General features: G+C 44.6%; 1 protein-coding gene across 8 annotated transcripts; it reads right to left on the reverse strand.

The window, feature by feature from the left end:
• Positions 1-908: 908 nt before the first annotated feature.
• On the reverse strand, positions 909-10,054 carry alg13 (ALG13 UDP-N-acetylglucosaminyltransferase subunit). 8 transcript variants are annotated; one of them, XM_076980640.1, is made up of 24 exons: positions 9,524-10,054; positions 9,216-9,299; positions 9,072-9,122; positions 8,935-8,981; positions 8,613-8,682; positions 7,831-7,912; positions 7,500-7,662; positions 7,223-7,292; positions 7,023-7,131; positions 6,555-6,619; positions 6,070-6,170; positions 5,552-5,694; positions 5,195-5,438; positions 4,941-5,042; positions 3,557-3,701; positions 3,337-3,478; positions 3,216-3,251; positions 3,075-3,130; positions 2,784-2,855; positions 2,498-2,666; positions 1,979-2,098; positions 1,849-1,889; positions 1,535-1,724; positions 909-1,366 (listed from the first exon to the last, which is right to left on the reverse strand). In XM_076980640.1, exons 1-24 carry the CDS (start codon positions 9,845-9,847, stop codon positions 1,089-1,091), a joined length of 2,904 nt encoding a protein of 967 aa, XP_076836755.1. In that variant the 5' UTR covers positions 9,848-10,054; the 3' UTR covers positions 909-1,088. The 8 variants fall into 8 exon arrangements, with proteins under 8 accessions (XP_076836755.1, XP_076836756.1, XP_076836754.1 ...); XM_076980641.1 differs by having other exon boundaries at positions 1,553-1,724; positions 3,557-3,704; positions 4,941-5,045; positions 9,524-10,053; XM_076980639.1 differs by having other exon boundaries at positions 3,557-3,704; positions 9,524-10,050.
• Positions 10,055-20,916: the final 10,862 nt, after the last annotated feature.

Consider the following 20,916-nt stretch of genomic DNA (forward strand, 5'->3'; position numbering starts at 1 on the left):
AAACCTTTGAAAATTTTGTTTTTGTAAAAAAAAATTATTTTTATATATTTTTCAGAAATTTGTTATGCTTAGGTTGTGTCTCAATGCAAGGATTTTTTTTTACCTTGATTTAAAGTTGCTTTCATATGAATTACTAAATTGCTCCACAATGGCTACTAGAATGAAAGAATGCGTATTTACTGGTCATGAAGTCAAGACATCCCTGTCAATGAAATAAACAGGGGATAGGATATTTTTTATATCCAGATGGTTTTGCATGGGTAGTATTAGACATTTCCTGAAGATTGTTGTCCAAATTCAGAATTTGCTTGTCAAATCTGTCCACGCTCCACTTCAGGGCGTCGAAATACAATCACATTAACATATGAATGGCATTGCCGTTTTTTCCCCCCCATTTTAGCTGGTTCTCTGGCGTAGCTTAAGCAGAACTCTGCAGCACTGGAGATGGTAGGATCCTGGAGTGTTAGAAATGGTTTAACGTTCCTTCACATTCTAGCCATGTGTAAAAGAACATTAGAAAAAGTGCTAATGAATGTAAATGAATCATTAAGTTTCAGACTTCCATCACTATTCAAAATATATAATGATTCAAATTTAGGCGGAACTAATAAAATGTTAATTTAGCAAATAGGTTTAACTGCAGACCTGTCCGGTTCTATTAGTTTTCTTAATGAAGCCCTGTCCAAGGTGCTGAGTGGGCCACATCCTCAGGCTGCTCTCCAAGGTGCTGACTTGCATTCTATGCGACGTTCACTCCCAGTAAATACAGCGCTGTCATTTCGCAGGCAGTTAGCAGTGTACTGTGACCAGGAACATTTACCTTTACGCACTCTAGTGGTATTGTACAAGGAACAGCCTTACGGAAGTATACAGAGAGCAGAAATAGCAACACGGGTAGAGACCTGTACTGCATCATACTGGGAAACATAACATTTATTAAGAAAAACACCAAAAACCAACTCGACGTTGGAAAACGTCACAAAAAGACCAAGTGAGGATATGAGTAAACAAAACATGTGAACACACCTTAAAGAATCAACCCCCATTGTAGAATAAAGGAGACAACTAAACTCTCCTCAAGTGCCTGGTTACATGGTTGGGGACACGTAGTGGGTGGGGGCGGTCGGGGTGCTGAGGTAGTTGATGTGCTGGTGGGATGAGGGACAGTAGGAGGTGTGGTGGAAGCGCGTGTGCGGATGAGACCCGGGAGTCCAGGGAGTGAGGTAGTGATAGGTGGTGGACAGCACAGGCACGTAAGGCTCGTAGGCGGGGTGGAGGGGTGGCTGGCCGCACTGCTCCTGCACCAGGGGGAAGAACACCGTGCCGGGGGCTGCTGCGGTGGGGGGCTCCATAGCCAGTGTGGTGCCTGAAAAAGGAGGAAGCAAGTGAGGTGGGGGTGAGGAGAGTCGGTGGTGGTGGTGGTGGTGGGGGAGAGAGCAAACACACAAAGAGGATCAGACTATGATGAGCTCGAGGCTTATGAGCCAGCCCAGAGTCTGGAGGTTGGTGGAGGTGCTGATGGAGAGGTGCTGACCGTTGCTGGGTATCTCACCCTGAGGGTGGGGGCAGGAGCGGGCAGGCTCGGGATAGACTTGGGGTACTGTGTGGTCTGGGCTGGGCACGGCAGGCGTGGGTTGGTAAGGCTGGAACTGAGGCTCCCCCACAGGTGGCTGAGATACTTGTGGCACGTGCACCATGGAGTGCCAGTAGCTCTGCTGGTAAGTCTACACACACAGCAACATGAGCACTTGCACAGTAGGATGTACAAAAAGGTAGTTTAAGTACTAGACCCATTCTTCTGAAGCACATTAATCTTGGTCTCTTTCTTCGTGTTACACTGCTGCCTACCTGAACTCCCAAGTTGAAGAAATACTGCAGAATCTTGCAGTCTGTGGGAGCAAACAATAATAATTTTAAAAAAAAGTTAACAGATAGGGCAACTTGAACTATGAAAAGCATGTCACTGGTTGCCTTTGACCTCTAGGCAGGTCGCCGCCATTGGGGTCGTAGGAGTAGGGTGGTGGCGGGGCGATGGCCACGGGCTCCCCCATCTCATTCACGAACCACGGAGACGCTGACGGGAACGGCACGGACACAACTGGAGACGGAGCGGAGGGTGGAAACATTATGAAACACTGGCCTCGGTGATGCTGCAGTAAGGGCTTCAGATGGTGATGCAGCAATACAGCTACACAGACGGCACTGAGCCAGTGACGATGCAACTTTGCCAATACAAACTTGCATCAATCAATACACGCCCCTCAAAGTGCATTCGTATCCAATAATTCAAGACCAAGACAAAATGAGTGATCTGCAGAAAGAACAATGTGGTCACTAAACGTGTTTGGTAGAATAATTATAAGCACAACGGTAGAACTTCACTGCATGTTGGTTTCGTTATTGCGGATTTGTGCAGGTTACGATCTTTAGAAGGCGGCAGCACAGAACATTCATGAACCACATGGCAGCAGTGCGGAACGTCAGGTAGAGGACGAACCGGGCCGGCCCAGCGGCGGTGGCTGACCGGGGCTGATGGCGGAAGGCTGCAGGGGATTCGGGGGGCTCTGGGAGCTTCCGGTGGAGGAGGAAGGGGAGGAGGTGAAGATGGCGGCGGGGGCAGAGCTGACGGGTTGAGCGGAGGAGATGACGGCCGACTTCACCACCACCTGCAGCAGTGACGGGGGGAGCAGACGGCACAGAAATTCACCACGGAAAACAGCTTGAGCACTATTCTGCCCTCGGCTGTGCCAACACGTACTGCATGCAGCAAGAACACCACGTGCCTGTTGGGAGTAACTGTAGGTAGCGACGCCCTCTTGTGGCGATCCGGCGCGAGAGCCTCCTTCTTGAATGGTCTAAAAAAAATAAAAATACAAGAGAGTCCTGAAACATAAAATGCTAGTACATGATGCATCGTATAAAACACAAAACTGAGCTGACGGATACAGCTGCGTTTTACTGACGAGCATGATCCACATTTGATTTGCAAATGGCGACTTAAGGTACAGTATAGTGCAAATTAACGGTGCATCTGAAATGCACGGCAAGCTTCGGTTGGCAAGGGGCCGCAGTACCAGGTTGGCGCTGGCCTCTGTGGCAGTGTAGACAGATGGGCTCTGAAATCCTGCATCTGCAACCCAAAGAGGCAGCGGTCAAATTCCGAGGAGCAGGGAAATGTCAGTGAGGGAGTGTGGTACCAGAAGAGGGTGACTAACCGGTGGCAGAAAAGATGAACTCCTCGGAGTATTCGCCTGCAGAAGACCATATTTAAACCTTTACATACACACAAGAACGAGAGAGAGAGAGAGAGAGAGAGAGAGAGAGAGAGAGAGCTACCATGATCTCCAGTGGTGCTCCTTTCATCAGGGTCTTCCTCCGATGAGGTCACGGGCTGTTTGCCAGACGGGATGGGACTCGGGCCTCCAGGAACCCAGTAGGTGGCAGCACCTGGACCGATGGCACTGGCCACTGCCTGGCCCTGCCGAGGAGAACGCAAGGGTCACCACCGTTATGCTCGGGAGACGAGCGCTCACTGGGTGAAAGCTTCGACACGAACCGGTACGGGGGAGAAGGCGTTCTCGTCCGGCTCCTCGATGTCGAAGAAGGTGATGGAGCCATCTAAGTCTGGGGAATCTTCGCCAGGCTCGGGTACGAAGCTAAACTGACACTCCTTGTTCACGGAGTGCATCTGACGCCTGCTCCTGCTGTACATTAGCACAGGTGTTCACTCCCAAACACACACACACACGCACACTGGCTTAGTGTGTACATATTTATATTTTTATAAGATAAAATTTATACCCATATAAAATACAAGTGAGACGTGTTCCTCCAGTCATGTCTACTGTGTGAGAGACAGTGCCCCTCCGACTGTCTAAGACTAATAGCAGGGTTCATACACTTTTTTGACAACTAATTTCCATGACTTTTCCATGACTTTCAGACAAATTTCAATGACTGTACATTCTCTAAACATATGTGTAGACACGAAAAATAAGAAAAAATCCAGGCTAAAATTCCATAGTATATCATCAATTAATGAAAAGACACATGGTTTAATTGAAAAAATAAACATTTACCGTATTTTCAATATCAATATAAGCCGCATCTAAGTTTTTTTTTATGGAAAATGTTGTAGCTATAAGCCGTATCCGGGCTAAAAGCCGGTGAGTTCCCTTTTACCGACGGGTCTGGTTAACGACGGACGGAGTTACGACCGACTTTTCTTAATTTTGCGCGGTGCGTGGAGGTGCAGTGGCAGCACTGTGGAGTGTTGTGGAGTGTAGTGGAATGTTGTGTTGTGTACGATAAGCTGAAGCAGCGCAGCCTCCACCGCAGCCCATCTCGGCAACGCGGTCGCTCTCTCACGCTGTACGCACGAGAACATTGTTAGTTTTTTTCTATTCTGTGTTTACGATCAAGGCGTGTCTAAATCTAGGTTCGCGCTTAACGACGAAAACTGCTTTGTGTCGGACTTTTCAGTCTCTAACCCCAACGTTAACCAGTTGGTTAACCACACAGTGCACATTTTGCATGCCCCGTGTCCTTGTCTTTCTCAAGCCATAGCTTGTATTTGTCCAACTGAAGCAGCCATAGTTGAATCGGCATTTACCAGCATTACGCTGATTTACACGTCATCAAAGTACAATCTACAGCTCCGCTTGGAGTCCAACGCTAACGCAGCGAACTAACCTGTGAAGTTACGTTAGTGGTCCGCACAAAGAAAAAACATGGCTCTATTATATGTTTATTTTTTCTTCCGGTTATCGGAACGACATATATTTATTGTGTCAAGCAAATTTCCATGACTTTTCCAAAACATTTGAGTATTTTTAGTTTTTCCAAAACTTATCCAGGCCTGGAAATTGCTATTTTCAAATTCCATAACTTTTCCAGGTTTTTCATGACCGTACGAACCCTGAATAGACATGTTCCCTTACCGTGATTTGAATGTGTAGTTGTCGAAGGCCTGGTAGCAGCGTTTGGGACAGTAAGCCACCTCTGGTCCAATGATATGGTGTCTGTTGAGGAAACGTGTCGAGCTTCTGACCAGAAGATGGACGGCATGGAGGTTGCAAGAGACAGGGCAACAATAAACACACACCCACAACAAAAGCAGCTAATTTAATCTCCCAACATTTCAAAATAGTCAGTGCTCAAACAAAATAGGTCACTAAGGTGGCGGGTATCCGACCTGGGTGGGCCGTAACCACGGGGTGGCCGGGGGGTGGGGTGTGGGCGGAAATGGTCAAAGCCCAAGCCGGCTGGGGGCGGAGCGTGGCCATGTACTCCGGGGGCCCGGATGGGGGCCAGGTTCCCTGGGCAAGGCTGCAGGCGTGGAGGCAGGCCGGGCTGGGCCCGGCCATACGACACGGTCATCAGCATCTCCTTCCCACGAGACTTTTTCATGAACCTGCGCCGCCCACGGAGTTCTGCGTCTGCGTTAGGGGAGGAGACAAACAAACTTCTACCAAAGCTACCATTCCAATCACCTCACTGTAAAAAAGGTATACAGTACCAGTCATTGACTGTTAAACCATCTCTCTAATACTCTGAATGACATCATGTATTTGGGCACCAAGCTCTCCAGGGTAATGTTCGGCGTGGCTGTAGGAGTTCCCCTTCCTGCTTGGGGTGATGTTCCATGCTGGAACTGGATTGACTGGCTTGAGATTGGTCAAGGACACCAAGTGCCTAACACACACACACACACACACACACACACGATCAGCAAGTAATAGACTAAGGAGTCATTTTTATTTATAGTACTATTTAGTGATACGAAGGTTGGTTGTCAAGCCCATAGACGTGTGTAAATTAGGGAAGCTATAAATATAAAGATTGATACATCAACAATTCCCTTAGGAATGCAGATATTGTAATAAGCTGTAAAATGCACCAAGCAAAATCACGTGTGTGTGCTTTGAGCATCCTGAATGCTGAGATCTTACAGATCAGTGGGCAATCTCGTATTGTCGAGTATTGACACGACAGAATTTTGGCAAACATGCTTTGCAATGATGGCACCAGTGGCAGCACGAACATTGCCCCAGCATACGCCAAACTTACTTCTCCCCGAGCTCTTCGATGAACACGGTCACGGCACTGGCGTGAGTCCCCACTTCCTGGATGAAAGCGTTGTAGTACTTCCCTTTCGGGTCCAGACGCACCTGAGCAGTGGGAATATACTTTAAGTGCGGAGAGACCGGTGATCAGCACTACTGAACAGGCTTCAGCACCAGTGAAGCGTTCGCTTCAACCATTACAAGGCCACGATGCTCGATCCTTAAGCCCCCTTCAGATACGCCCCATCCTCCCTTCACCATTTGACCCATCCGCCAATACAGAGTCCACCGTTTAGTCATGACAGCAGAGTCGACCAGACCAAATGAACAGGGAGCGAAAAGTGTTGAGAATTCTGCAAAGTGCACAAAGTGACACTGGTCCTGTCAGCTTGTTTCTACGGTGATCCCTGTTTGACGTGAATGGAAGATCACCACCACCTCCCTCACAGTTGTTGCCTTTGCCGTTCTGTACATTCCCCTCTCTCCTACCTGACACTTGTCTCCCAGGAAGTACTGTCTGCCAGCAAACACCATATAATCAGTTTTCTGGAGCTCTGAAACGCCAAAAGAAAATGTCACTTAAGATCAAAGGCAACACAGATTCATCCAATTTCTAGAGCAAGTAAACACCTTTTCCTACGCCAAGAGGTTGGAACTGAGCTAGACAGGTGAACAAAGGAGACAGGAGACATTTTTACATTTCATGATCCCATATGAAACTCAATATAAACAGCAAATAAAGAGAAAGTAATCTCTCACAGATGCTTCATTCTAAAACACCGTACATTTTTTTTATTATTCAAGTGTTTGTACCAATCAGCATTAAAGCTCTGCCACCGTTTTGGTTTAAATCGGTGTTTGTCCAAATGTAGACCCAAGGACCCCCTCCCCTCCCCGGCGGATGGACAATGTGAACGGAAGAGACGCATGTGGTAATTCAAGATCTGGCAGGCGTACCTTTGCGGCTGTCATGCCAGGCGTCAAACTCCACGTTGCGGTACACCTCGGAGTCCAAGGCTTTCAGCACCTTGTAGGGGAGAGTGAGCCTCACTAGGCCATCAGTGGCCTAGAAGGAAAGGAGGAGGTGGGGGATCATCTCTTTATGGAGGACAGGTGAGGAGGAACAATGACAAAAACAAACTGGTTTTTTCCTTCACCTTTTGGTCCTCCGCAGCAAACCTGGCTTTATCCTCAGAGCGGTTTTGACCGCTCACCTCCCACTCCTCTCTACCACGGCAAGACAACGCATTTCATAGTCACAAAAATCTTAGGAAAAATCAATGCCAATACACACAAAACATTTCATAGACTGACAGAACTGTCAAGTGTTATTGCACATGGTACAAGTCAATAAAAAATATAATTTAAGGTTACGGTTTACGGTCAGAAGACTTTATTTAAACTAAACATGTATGTCGGGGAACAGAAGATGACCTCAATCCTCTGTCCTCAGGTGTGTCATAGCCAGCGTCCTCACTGCACACCGATAGGCTGGTCCTGTAGCGCCGCCCACCGCCACGAAACCCGTCTAGGACCGTGCGCAGATCGTCCTCTTCCACACCCATAACGCACGTGTAAAAAATCTCGTACAGCACGGCTGTAGCCAGACAGGAAGCGGACAAAACCAGCGCTTAATACCTGTTCCTGATCCCCCACCCCAACGTCACCCTTCCTTCTGTCCACACAGCAAACTCCTTGAGCAGAACATCAGACCAAACTACTGGCTTTAGACTCCAGAACCGATTTGAGGGTTCAGCAGACTCACACTGGCAAATCGCTGCATTCACCGGGTATGTCCTTGGGTAAACGATGTCATAGTGACCGTTGTTTGAGCAACAGAGCAAAACCTGGAAAGAAGAGAAAAATGCCGATTAGGTCTACTTATTACGGCTTGCAAGAATATTAACAATATTGTAACCAGAACACACTACTGATGAAGTGACAAAACATCTAAGCATTCCTAGTTTTAACACTACTACCCAACAGTTAAGCACTCAAGAAGTTAAATGAACCTGACTGCAGTATGAACACAGAAGATCTAAAATCCCATAGGACAAGTGCAGTCACTAGTGGAAACACTGCTCGGGAGAACTTCCCAAACAAGCCATCTGGGGTGAAGCTAAACTGCAATACTGCATCATAACTGTATATTCAAGACTGGAAGCTGCCTGCATATGATGTACTTTACAGAAGATCATTAACTAAAGTCTAATGGAGCAAAAAAATGAAAAGGAGATTGTGCTTAGCGCCATTCTTCACAGCTCAGCTAAACTAAGAGAAAACAAAATGATGGCCCTGTAATGCATCATCAAGTAACACAGCAGGTGCTATGTACACTAATATATATATATATGTCTTAATACCATCTTTACTGACAAGAAACCACCATCTGCTGGAAGAAACTCAAACCTAAAAAGGTGGTGTTTCAACTTCTTGGCAACCAAGAAATCACTTCGGCCCTACACCAAAGACTTGGCTTCTACATGCTGCACTCTCTGGTTCAGTAACAAGTTGAGTGTGTGCTAGACTTCAGACATCTTCCCTCACCTTGGCTACGTCGTCCTCTCCGATTTCCGTCGGTGGCTTCCCAGGGTACCTGTAAATAACGAAGCTGTGCCTGCCCCCCACACATTTACTTCACATTAGCATAGAAAACCGCTATAGGCCTACCGCTTCTTCTACTGAGGCACTTTGATACTGAGTTATATGCAGGGAACTGCACACAATATTTAGTTTCTTTTAAACGTCAAGGCTGAGTGCATATTTGGCATCAGACGTTAAGAGTTTACAGTAGCGTGGCTAGTCAACATTCACATGAACCGAAAAAGAGCAACAATTGAAGATAAAATTACATTAAAACCTAACTTACTTGTACAGAAGAGACAAGGCTTTGATCTCCACTTGCCCTGCAGTTTCCTAACGGCACGTTTGAACTAATACGTTAGTTCGTCAAGAAGAATAGCATCAAGTTTTGAAGATGCCCATTAATAGTTCAAAAGTACTCACCTTGGGGTCCTCCAACCGTTCCAAATACTTCTCGAAAGACCCTTCAACGAACTGAAAGACATAAACCACAACCGTATAAGACAAAAAGTCTCCTTTAGAAATGTGCTCCGCGAACACTTCTAAACGCAACTGGAATTCACTCACAGGTTCGAAGTTACATCTGTTTGCCCTCATGAAGTCGACGCAGTCTTTTCTTATTTTTTGATGGTGATTCTGTGAGTTGTAAAGCTAGTACCAAATATATATACATGGTTAAAAAAACAAGACATTTCAAATGAGGTACCTCACAAACAAGGGAAAGGTTCTGAATAAACGCTTGCAAAAAATGCGTCGACTTATGAACTTTTGACCTTCCAAACGTTAAGCTCAACCAAAACGTTTCTTTACAAAGTTATTGTTATGAGGGAAAAACAAGTAAATACGCGATGATATGGTGGACTACGCAAAAATACCTGCTCAGAAACAGCTCGAAATAAACAGGACGCGTCTCGAGCCATCATTTTTCGGTATAAACCGATGCTGGCTAGGTACTCGTCCATGTTCACAAAATATTTCTTCAAAGCTTTCTGCATTGTAAAGAAATTATAAATAAATAACAGTACAAATGCAAAAAAAAAACTGTTGACCCAGGCGAAAAATACGAAGGTCGACAGTTTCCTTTCGAGATTAGAAAGAAACACGTGTTTCAAATTAGCTTTGATTAAGCATTTGGACGCAGTAACGACACAGTATATCGCAAGGTAACAGTTAACGGTTTTTTTTATAACTAGGATCATAATTTGAATTTGTCCAATAGCAAAGGTTAATGGTTGTTGTGCGTTTTACATTACCAATAACATTTATTTACGTTTCGTGGCAATAAAGAAAATGTTTAAAGGTCAAAACACGGACAGTTAGATTTTTTTACTCCCCCCACAGGTTTTGAAAATAATAACTTCTTATTTAGGTTAAGCCTAGATCGTAGATTATGTTTGAGTGTAATGTAAATTGTGCTTTCTCCAATGCAAAAACAAGAATAACAAAAAACCAGGAACTAGACAATAAAAATGAGCTGAGTAGATTTTTGATGTGGTTTGCTTTAATTAGGCTTAATGCAATGCATGCATCCAATCATATGCCTACACATAGTTAACGTTGATCAAGGCAATAACCTAGTCCAGACACCGATTACTTAATCTAGTTAATGTGTTTCATTAGAGCTCCCTGTCATCACCTTCCCTTATTTTAAACCTCTGTGGAAAACGTAATATACGTTACTTTGCCGGACAAAGATCTTCACGTCTCAATTTACAAATTGATTTAGATATTAAAACAGCAATAAAATGTTTATTTATCAGATGATGTGCTTCTGATTATGTGTATCTGATAAAACTGGGCAAAACGAAAGAATAATGGTGTAAATACACAAGGTAGTTTTATAATTGCCTTTATAAATGAGAAGCAAATAGAGAAGTTACAGGAAGCTTAGATTTGAAACACTTAAAATATAATTTAGTTTGCATTACTTTGCACGACAAATGTTTTCAGGATATTGGTATCAGGATGAATTGAAGAGAGAGAGGCATATTCGAAATTGTAGTGAAGTACACTAAGTTTAGAGACGAATAGGTTGTTTCAGACAGGTTACTTTCAGATTCCAGGTGAGTAACTGCAAGCTATTTTAAAGTTTGTATTAATAAATGTATATGAATCACATCTAGAGTTGTTTCAGGCAGCAGTACCATAATGAATACCTGAATGGTTAGTTATTCAACTCTTAGATTAGTGGAGGATCTGCAAAGGACCTCTGTCCATTTCTGTAAACATCTATCCATCCATCTATCTAATCATAACAACATTTCATCCCATTTACAATAGCTTACAGTAGATGGTGCTATAATGCAAGTCACTAGGCAACATCTAGAAACAATATTGTTGAAGGCACTTGCACTTAGTTTCAACTACAAACATAGAGCACACATTTCAACTTCCTTGTCTGTTTCACATTATTTCTGCTAGCCAAATATATATTATATTGACTGCTGACAAATATTGTTCTCACTATATCATGCTCATCCCACAGGATTTCCCAATGTACACCTTACTGCTCTTTCTTGCCTAAGTTATCACCATCCTGTTACACAACAACAACATTTGGTCCAATTCGGACTCAGGACAATCATGTTTGCTGTCATACATCTGGCCTGAAGTGTCTTGAGGTCAACTGCTGTACTGTATGTGAATGTGTAGGGTGTCAGGGGCTGTCTGGCACTTTTGTTGGTGTTTTTAGTGTTACTCTGACTAGTTCTGTTCCCATTTGTGAATGGTATCCACTGTGCTGTAATTGTAAAGTTGTAATATAAATATATTTTATATATATTTATCTTTCAACAAAATGATTTCCATTGATTTGACTCCAGGGAAACACGTGATAGCTGTGATGGCTTTCATTGTGATATTTGTATGATGGAAATAACTGAGAAAGTAAGTCAGACGTTTAACAGATGTGAGAAATAAATTACTTTGAAAACAAATGAAAGTGACTCCCACTTGAATGGGGTTTATCTTAGACACACACTCCATGCCACTTCATTAATATTATACAAAGTGGTTTACCTAACATCAAGGCATGCTAATGTAGAATGAGGCCTAATTAGAGACAACAAGAAAGAAATCACATAAAGCACACGTGACTGTCCTTGCTTTCCTGTGACTGAAATAATCCACTTGCTGCTAATATGTGCAAAGTAATAAAACAGATATTTATGAAGTCAGCAACACAAGCATAACTCGAGCTTTGAAATACAGATATGGGTTACACGTACAATCATCCACAAGGTGGTGGCAGAGGTCTAGAAGAGTTTTTACAACGCGGAGACTTCATCGACTGTAAGCAAGTTACACGAAGGTAATGAGTGTTTGACAAATAATAATAATAATTATTATTATTATAACAATAATAATAATAAATCAGAATTTCGATACAGCAAAAAGGCCTGTTGATTAATTCATGTATTAAATCTCTCTGCGTGTTGCGCCCGTGATTGCGAACGGTAATCATCTAATCGTTGAAATACAAGCCTAAAGAATAATGACGCGAAGTTATATGCAATTGTACGATCGTACCTACAATATAAATCGATACTTGAATGTCCATCAGAGGCAGGGCTCTTGTAGCCTGTAAAGTTAATTAAAAGAACAAGCTATTTATTGTTGACCATAATTCTTAAAATCATATTATTAATAAATAGTAGTAGTCATAGTAGTAGAAGTATGTTTGTTGAATACTGATATTTTCCGTAATCATCATGCAGCTAAAGGAATATAATGTGCTAGATGATTAAAGTCCTTTCAGTTAATCTGTAAAACTAACCGTCTGATTAAGCGTCAACCGCATTACATAGATAGCCATCGCTAATAATGAGGTGATATATGTTACGAATAGTTCACACATTGTTCGGGTAAAAAGCGACAGATATCGAGAAGATATGTTCTTTTGTTTCCTCGGGTTGCAAACACCTTGTTGCCAGATGTTCATTAATGTATGTGAGAACTGTTTAAAACTCACTTTACTCAGCAGGACGTACGAGCACTGGCTACCGGAGGCGAGTCGTGGGGTTAACAGGCAGCCTGGGCTCTTAGTTTGGAGCAAAACCAACGTGTGTCTATGGGAAAACACCATAGCTTAGGTTTACCAAAATTACAAGTCATAGAAAATTGTTAAACTTATGTACGTTTTATATAACGACGGTAATATTTAAAAATGCAAATTCTATCTTCGAAGGAAAGTCAGGTTGATCACAATAAGATGTCCTGTGCGAAATGAGGATGTGCATCTCCGTTTTACAAATGGAAGAACAATCTGCAGTTTTATTACATCGACAGATGTAGATCTTTTGCGAAATCTCTCTCGCAATGTTTATAGGGCCTTCACTGTTTCAAATAGCCCAAATTACAAGTGCATCATGTACAGAAATGCAGAAATGAATCAGATTAGCGGCGTTGTAAATAGCATTACAATAAAATACTGGTATTCGTATTCAATTCTAACACAAACTACTTAATTCTGAAACCCTCTAGCAAGATCATCACTTTTCGGTCATTAGTATTCGGCGGGGTTGCGCTTTGTAGCGAATGGTGCGATCGCGCGGATTTGCCTAAAAGGTCTTCAACACTAGAATCATTGTACTTCTCCGTGTACTTCTCTCCCTTTCCCCCACCCACACCACCTTTACCTAATGGATAGTGAAACACTCCGGGACTCAATCCTTGTAATGAAAATGCCGCATTAATTTTATTTTGTGATGTGTCATTGTAATTCAAGAGATGTTTTTAATCTTCAGATTGCCTCAGCACGGGCCATTTCAAAAAAATATTTGGCAGCAGCCCATCTTCTCCTGCGCGCGCGACGATTCCTTTAACCTAATGCCGTTTGTCAGACGCGCGGCATTTAAAGGCCCTCTTTGTTTTAATAAAGTAGTTTGTTTTCTTTTTATTTCATTTTTAAATTAATTACTTACATTTTTGTTTTTATTTTTTAGAGGCGGGGCACTATTGCCCGTGTGTAGTCTCCCAGTCCCTTGTCTCATGTCATCTTGTCTTTATTGGCAGGTCTGTGTTCTGCTGTGTGTTCGTGGGGCGCTGCAGGCCGTCTCGTCGTTAACAGCCAAGTTCCAGGATATATTCGTTATCAGAAAAGGCAAGAGGCCCGGTGATACAGTTGGTATGAAAGATTGTCAGACATATATTCTTTTGGCATCAATCCATAGATAAATAGATCAACAGATACATAGGCTATACTTTATCGGTCCACGAGGGGAGATTCATATGCGCCAGTATCAAACACTAAACATGGGGCACATGATAGCGATTATAGCGAACCAACAGTCACTTCAGCTTTGCTCTACCATCCAGGCCATTTTACAGAACCAGTGTTAGAAAGGAGCTCATGAAGCTTTCGCTTGCATGTTTTCCACCCTGCCACACTGAAGTGAAAAGCTTGTGTACGCTCTGAATTTATCCTTGAACATAAGTCTGCAGAATGTTGGTAAAAAAAATGAGCATCCAACTGAAGACTTGGGCTCTGTGCAAAATCACCTACTATGTACTGTATACTGCACTTAGTATATACTGTATACTGTTCCCTTTAGTGGTATGCAGTTTAGTATTCAGTATGCTACAAACACAAACCATACTATGAGGTCATGGGAAAGTACAAAGGTTCCACCTACATGGAGAAGATTTTCCGCCACCATTGCACAACAGTATGCAGTCCACCACCGAGAGAGCATTGGTTGCGTACTAGAATATTTGGCTGAAGTAGTATGTCATCTTTCACCTCTTGGAAATATTTATTTTGGTTGCATACTGCCTACTGGTTTGGCTTCCAATCAGTATGTGAGTAGTACGTAATAGGCTATTTCAAATGTCCATTGTGATTTGCTGGTCATGTGATCTACAGATCAGAACAGGAAGTAACATTCAGTATTCTCTGATGAAAGGCATTAATCTGCCACTGCTGTGAGCTCTCTTCACCATGCTATAGTCTCTGTGTGTTGTATATGTGGTATTGAATGTGTATTTTTCTTTTTATGATATTACAATAGATAGAAGTACTCAATGCACCTGTCAGGAACCTTGGAGGCCCTAGCTGACTAGCATCTCTCATTAGTCTGGGACCTAAGGGGAATATTGCTAGCTGCCTAGCTGAAGCAGCTGGTCCTAACGTTCCTGGCTCTACACGGTGCCAACTACGTGAGTGTGTATTCTATCGTCTCTGTGTGTGTGTGTGTGAGAGAGAGAGAGAGAGAGAGAGAGAGAGAGAGAGACTTCAGTAAAGTCATCTCACTAAGAAGCAAGGATGCACCACATAACATGGTGCCCTAGCATCGCTCCAGGATGGTATCTCAATCACAGAGTTGACCAGCATCTCTCAGAAACCATATTGAATTTTTTTAATTACCACCAATGGCTAAATATCTCAAAGTGGCACTAATAAAATTGGTCCATTTGCCCCTACTAACCAAGTCTTCTTGTAGTAACACCTCAACTGATTCACACATATAATAAGGTGCTCAAAAATAACCTCACAAAACCTGACATACTGTAACCTCACACTTCAAAAGCAACTGTCATTACTTTTATCTGTTACTCATGTTAGTTGAATCTCATACCTCAGACACCACAATAATTGGTCATTTTCAGTGATACACTACAGCTGGGATGCCAATGTTAAACATGGATCACCAAAAGTATTATGTGGCAAAAAAAAAAAATGTTTTTCCAGGACTTTAAATTATGGAATTAATAATGTAATTTATTTGGAAGACAAGTAATACTTAATAATTGTTTTTTCTGACATTTTATAGCGTATGTGTCAAAATGGGTTCTTTAGTGTCTCAGTCATTGTTTGGGGTCTCAGCAGGTCAGCAGTTCGGGGTCTTGGCACCCGGCTGGAACGTTAAGGGGCTTGGATCCAAGTAACGCAGAACTGCTGGTGTCAGTGTCTCAGGCCTTCCACTTGACACTGCTGTTTTGGCCTTGAGGCAAAACACTTAACCCTACATTGCTTCAGGCAAACGACAGAGATCTGCCCCAGGGGTTTATAGGATGCTTTAGGCATCTGTAAATCTTCACACTTACATATATATATATAATATATGTTGCATGTTTTTGGACAAACTTTCTTTAAATAATAATATGGCTGAATACTGAGTTCTGAATTGAACATCAGATCTTGACCAAAGTTCACCTGTCACTGCTCCTCTTCTATGCGTGATTCCCCCCCTCCCTTTCTGCCCCTCAGTCTGGGGTCTTTTATTATGCCGAGTTACAGTGTGATAAAAACCGAATGTCTCTTTGACCTTGCCACTCTTCGCACACTCCGCAACGGCGTCCGCTGTATCTCGTCTCCTGAAGCCCTCCATCTTCTTCCAGCGGTGCTCGAAGGATCATTTTCCCGACACCGTCTCGCCGGGCGCTTACGCTTGACACAGCAAGAGCTTATGTGACACCAGCCTCTCGGTTCTGGAAACACCAGTGCTAATCTGACCACAGGTACGTGTAGCCCGGGCCCCAGCGTAATTGGAGCCGCGTGCCATTGTGCTTGCGCGGTGCGATTCAGACCGGCGCGAGTGATTCCCGCCGCTCGCTGAAGTCGCACCGAATGCGCGGGGTGCCGGAGAAGCACAAGGGGGTACATTTCAAACCTCTCACCATCACTCCTGCAGCCCATCGTTCATGCAGTCTAGCTCATTTCCCTTTTGACACAAGCACTGCTACCCTCCACACACACACACACACACACACACACACACACACACACACACACACACACACACACACAGACACACACACACACACACGAGAACAATGCTGCAGGAAGGTCAAGAAACACCAAGAAACAAATACACCGCTTTGAAAAGTCTCCTAGTTTAGCTGCTTAGAAAAGAAAAGGCAGAGGAAAGAGGTAAAAAGAGGCAGAAATTGGAAATCCTGCTCTGCTCAGGGAGTGGCGATGGAAAGGGTTATTTGAGGAGGTTGTCTGAGTCGATGTGACCCGCGTGGCCTCTTGGGGCCTCCCAGGACTTCTCAGCGTTGAGCATAAAACTACCAGTGTCGAAACTGTTTGGACACAGTGGGATGAAGACTCGTCTGGGGACACATGCTTGGGAAAAGAGGAGTCTAGTGGGCATGTGTATTTAAAGTGTGGCGCAAAGCGGTGACATGAGCTAAGATAACAGCTTTGGGGATTTTGGTTCAGTGTTTCTGTTGTTTTTATTTTGGAGAGGGTTTTAAAGGAGTGATTGTGGATGGTGCTGTTGAAGGACAGTAATTAAAGAAAGAAAAGAAGGTGATCCCTTGGCTCATTGTTAACATACACACCCACCCACACACACACACACACACACACACACACACACACACACACACACACACACACACACACACACACACACACATGCTTCTCTGACATACAAACACACTCCGGTCACCCACCGCTTCTTTTAAAACAGCACCCTTAGTGTTTCTTGTCATGGGAACCCGAGTTCTTTCCATCACTACACAAATAACTTATTTAAGGCAAGAATCATCATTACCATGGGAATTGACCTGCTAACATAGGTTCGTGTTACTTTTGTCCTGTCCCCCTGTTTGTTGCTGTCCCCTGTACGACACCTCTGTCGTGTTGGCTGGTGAATTTTTTATAACAGATCTCATGGCTGAGTTCGCCTTTGTGATTGCCAAGCACAGCGGAATGCAGAACCTGACTGGAGTGGCAGAGAACATTATGGAAAATGTTTTATTTTATGATAAATTTGTGGAGGCATGTATGGATAGAGAGACTGTTTTGTGCAGATTAAATAGATATGCTTTGGACCTGCGTGGATGACAGTCCACCGACTTTATTGGAACAATTTTGACCAAGATATCCAGAGTTTCTGACTCTCGAGTTCTTCACAGACTAAACATCAGCACTTTTAGTTTAGAACTCATTCCAGCAGATTAGAAAGAAGAAGCGAAGTTTGCCGAAACGCCGCTCCACAAAACGCGTCATTTATCTACGCGTCAGCTCCGCCGCACCAATCGGAGCTCGCCTCGCGCACAGCGGGCCACGCGGTATTGCGCTCCGCTGCGATCTGGGAGGAAGAACGTGGAGGTTCTGTCGACGGTGCGCGGGCGCGCGGGGTAATTAGCGGCAGTGACAAAGGAGCCGGGTGCGCAGCCCTGGCCTAATGCGGCGCAGGGGCTGGGACAGGCATGTGCCCCATAGCTGCACCACTACCCCATTATTAATGGATGACCTTTGCGGATGTTAAAGGGTTTGCTGAGCGAAATTAACGTCGGCACTCATTTGTTGCTGTCAGTCTCCTCCCCCCAAACTCCTGCGGCCGCGTGCGAGGGGGGAGGGGTTAAATTTGTTTCTTTTTTTTATTTTGTAACAGTCCTTCTAATAAGCGACGAAAGAGCCAGAACGGAAAGATTTCGAGCGTTATGGAAGTGTGAAAACAGCCTATAAGAGAGCAGAAGCTTGGGGGTTGAGGCTACAACTTCTGTCGCTGGGTTTTAGCCCCCCTCCATAGCAATCACTTGCCATTGTTGCTGTTGTTTGTGATGAACATCTGCTTGGCAACCGTAAACAACGGCTCGTGCTGCCACCATCCCGGCTTGTATCTTTGACTGGCCAGACATCAGTTACTCTTGTTCCCACTTCAAAGAAAGACAGAAACGCCCTCGTATGACTCCACAGAGCTTCCTACAGAGCCTTGTTAAAAAACCGTCTGTACGGTACAAAAGCACTTCAAAGGACTGGTACTGCTGACTGTCTCGAAAGCACAGAGATTGTTCCTGGGTTTTTACTGGCCTGTTCTAGGTTATTAATCTTCACCGCACCTCACTAAATCTTAATTAGTCTGACGATAAAGGAAAAGGGGGGGGGGGTATAATGAGTGAAACAAAACAAGATCATAAGGGTAATCTCAACCAACAGAAAGCTTGTTAAAGTATCTCTGCTTGAAACACTCTGAGCCTGCCTTGTTGTCTGAAGTGCTGATAGTTCAGTGGGTGCTGAACTACTGAGAACGTAGGTGCTGGAATGTTACATCTGTATATATTCTGAAGCTCTGCCCAATCACTTACACTGACTTGACTCTGTCACCTTCATCTCAGTTATGCTGGGTGTGTAATTCCAAAGTTCGCAGCTCCTAAATGAGTCTGCCAACTCTTTGGGAAGGCCCAAGTTTCATAATCCCACAGGTTTTCACAATCAGTCAATTTACACCGATTTACATTTAAAATAGGTGTGCAAGAGAAGGCACAGAAGCAAATTTGGAGGGTGGGACCATGCCTGGAAAACACTCTCAACTGTGCCTCAGATAATAATGTGTTTGCTGATGCTCTTTGTTTGAGGACCTTCTATTTGAGTACACCTTTGCTCTCATAACTCAAAAACAAACTAGGGGAGGGCATGACATTTTTGCAAAATGTTTGTCCATGGATGTTGTTTCTGTTATTAGAGCCGTCTCATCCCATAAGCTTATATTTATGTCAGTCAAATATGTATGTATTTATTTCTGGACTGGGCCTGCGTTTATACCCTGGGAGAGGAAGTGCTTTTCCGAGGCGATGTTCCCCTCCCACACGGCTCCAGAGTTTATGTTTATCCGTCTCGTGAGAAACCCACTGCCCTGTAATGCCTTTTCCATGATTAGGCTGATGGCAGGAAACTCATCCGAAATAAGTCGGCACGAGTGGCACATATTAGGGCAAGTCCCGGGAAAGCACATGGCGTTGCGTCAAAAGACGGAGATTTGCCTCGGAAAAGCCGTAATGAACTCAGCCGTTTTGGAAAACTTGCTCAAAATGCCTTTTAAACTCGCATTTAAGAAGGGAAATGTGATCTCCATCTCCTGCTTCATTCCCAATGCCTTGTGTTTTGTGCTTCTGGTGCTGTTGGTATGCCTCGCTAAATCAAGATGTGACTTTCGAATGGGTAATTTCCTGTCCATTTGTAATCAAGCAGTACATCGAGCTCCAATCACAAAAATATGAGAGTTCAGACCTCTTTAAATGTTTTACATCTGGGTTACCAGTGGAAGGCCCTGAGCAGGCACTGTTACTGTTGTCACTGTTTCCCCTCACACTTTTCCCCAGTCCCGTGTTAAATGCAGCTCTGTCCCTCAATTGCACGTTTGCTTTGAGTTTGATGGAGGCTCTTATACTTCACCGAGGTCGATAATTCACTTTCCTCTGAACCGTAGACTGCGCTACTCGGGAACGCCGGGCCTTCCTCCTTCCGGAGTTGACACTTCAAAGTTTCCACATCCCTTTCTGGTCCAACTACTTGGTCGGTTCTAGATTCTGTGCCTCCTGGCTGTGATGCCTGCTGCCGTAAGACTACAATTCCCAGCCCTCCATTGCTCCTAATCAGGCTCATTAGAGAAAATCTCCTCTCATTTGGCTCATCGGGCTCTTTATTACTGCTGGGATTCCCTTTGCTCGCCTGCATTTAAGTGGGACTAAGGACTGCTTAGCTGGGTGGCCGACTTTTTTCGATCTGCAGGATATGCCTTTTAATAAGCATCCCTTCTATTAACACTCAAATTGCGCACAATAACTGCTGATTCTTTGTGCGCGGTTTGCTGTCTCCTAAGTCGCATAACACAGTCGAGTCATACATTTCACGTGCCACTCCATTACCCGTGATGACTTTGATAACTTCATAAACTGGCTGCGTGACTCCTCCCTGTAGAAAATACACTGTAGGAACCGCCTGTTTACTGTAACATGTAGATGTAGATGTACCATATAAACTGTCCAATTTACCCAGCATCCCCTTATGCTAGACTCTTATGTGCTAGACTTCAGCCATCGATGGCACCTCTGGGCGTGGGTGGGACAGCATCTCGACATCTTTTCCTCTGTGCGGACAGAAGGCAGTGGCATACCCGTTAGTGCGATGCTCAAACTCTTCTTGACAGGCTCAGCATATGCCACCCGTTAATTGCAGTGCCAGTCCCTTCCCCCCCACTCCACTGTTTGTGTGCCCTCCGTCACGCACCCTCTGTCACTTACCCTCCCTCCCCACACCCTCCTGCCCCACACTCCCTCCCCACGCCCTCCGGCCCCACCCTCTCTTCCCACAAACTCCTGCCCCACACTCCCTCCCCACGCCCTCCTGCCCCACACTCCCTCCCCACACCCTCCTGCCCCACACTCCCTCCCCACGCCCTCCGGCCCCACACTCCCTCCCCACGCCCTCCTGCCCCACACTCCCTCCTCACGCCCTCTTGCCCCACACTCCCTCCCCACGCCCTCCTGCCCCACACTCCCTCCTCACGCCCTCCTGCCCCACACTCCCTCCTCA

The sequence above is a fragment of the Brachyhypopomus gauderio genome, chromosome 18, assembly GCF_052324685.1.
Source record: "Brachyhypopomus gauderio isolate BG-103 chromosome 18, BGAUD_0.2, whole genome shotgun sequence".
NCBI classification, from domain to species: Eukaryota; Metazoa; Chordata; class Actinopteri; order Gymnotiformes; family Hypopomidae; genus Brachyhypopomus; species Brachyhypopomus gauderio.

Excerpts from the sequence above, each read along its gene's own strand:
- alg13 (XM_076980638.1), bottom strand. The coding sequence starts at position 9,847 with ATGATCCTAGTTATAAAAAAAACCGTTAACTGTTACCTTGCGATATAC. Across the intron at positions 3,131-3,215 it reads GTTCATCTTTTCTGCCACCG|ATGCAGGATTTCAGAGCCCA; the intron begins GTTAGTCACCCT and ends TTTGGGTTGCAG. Across the intron at positions 1,890-1,978 it reads TGGCGGCGACCTGCCTAGAG|ACTGCAAGATTCTGCAGTAT; the intron begins GTCAAAGGCAAC and ends TTGCTCCCACAG.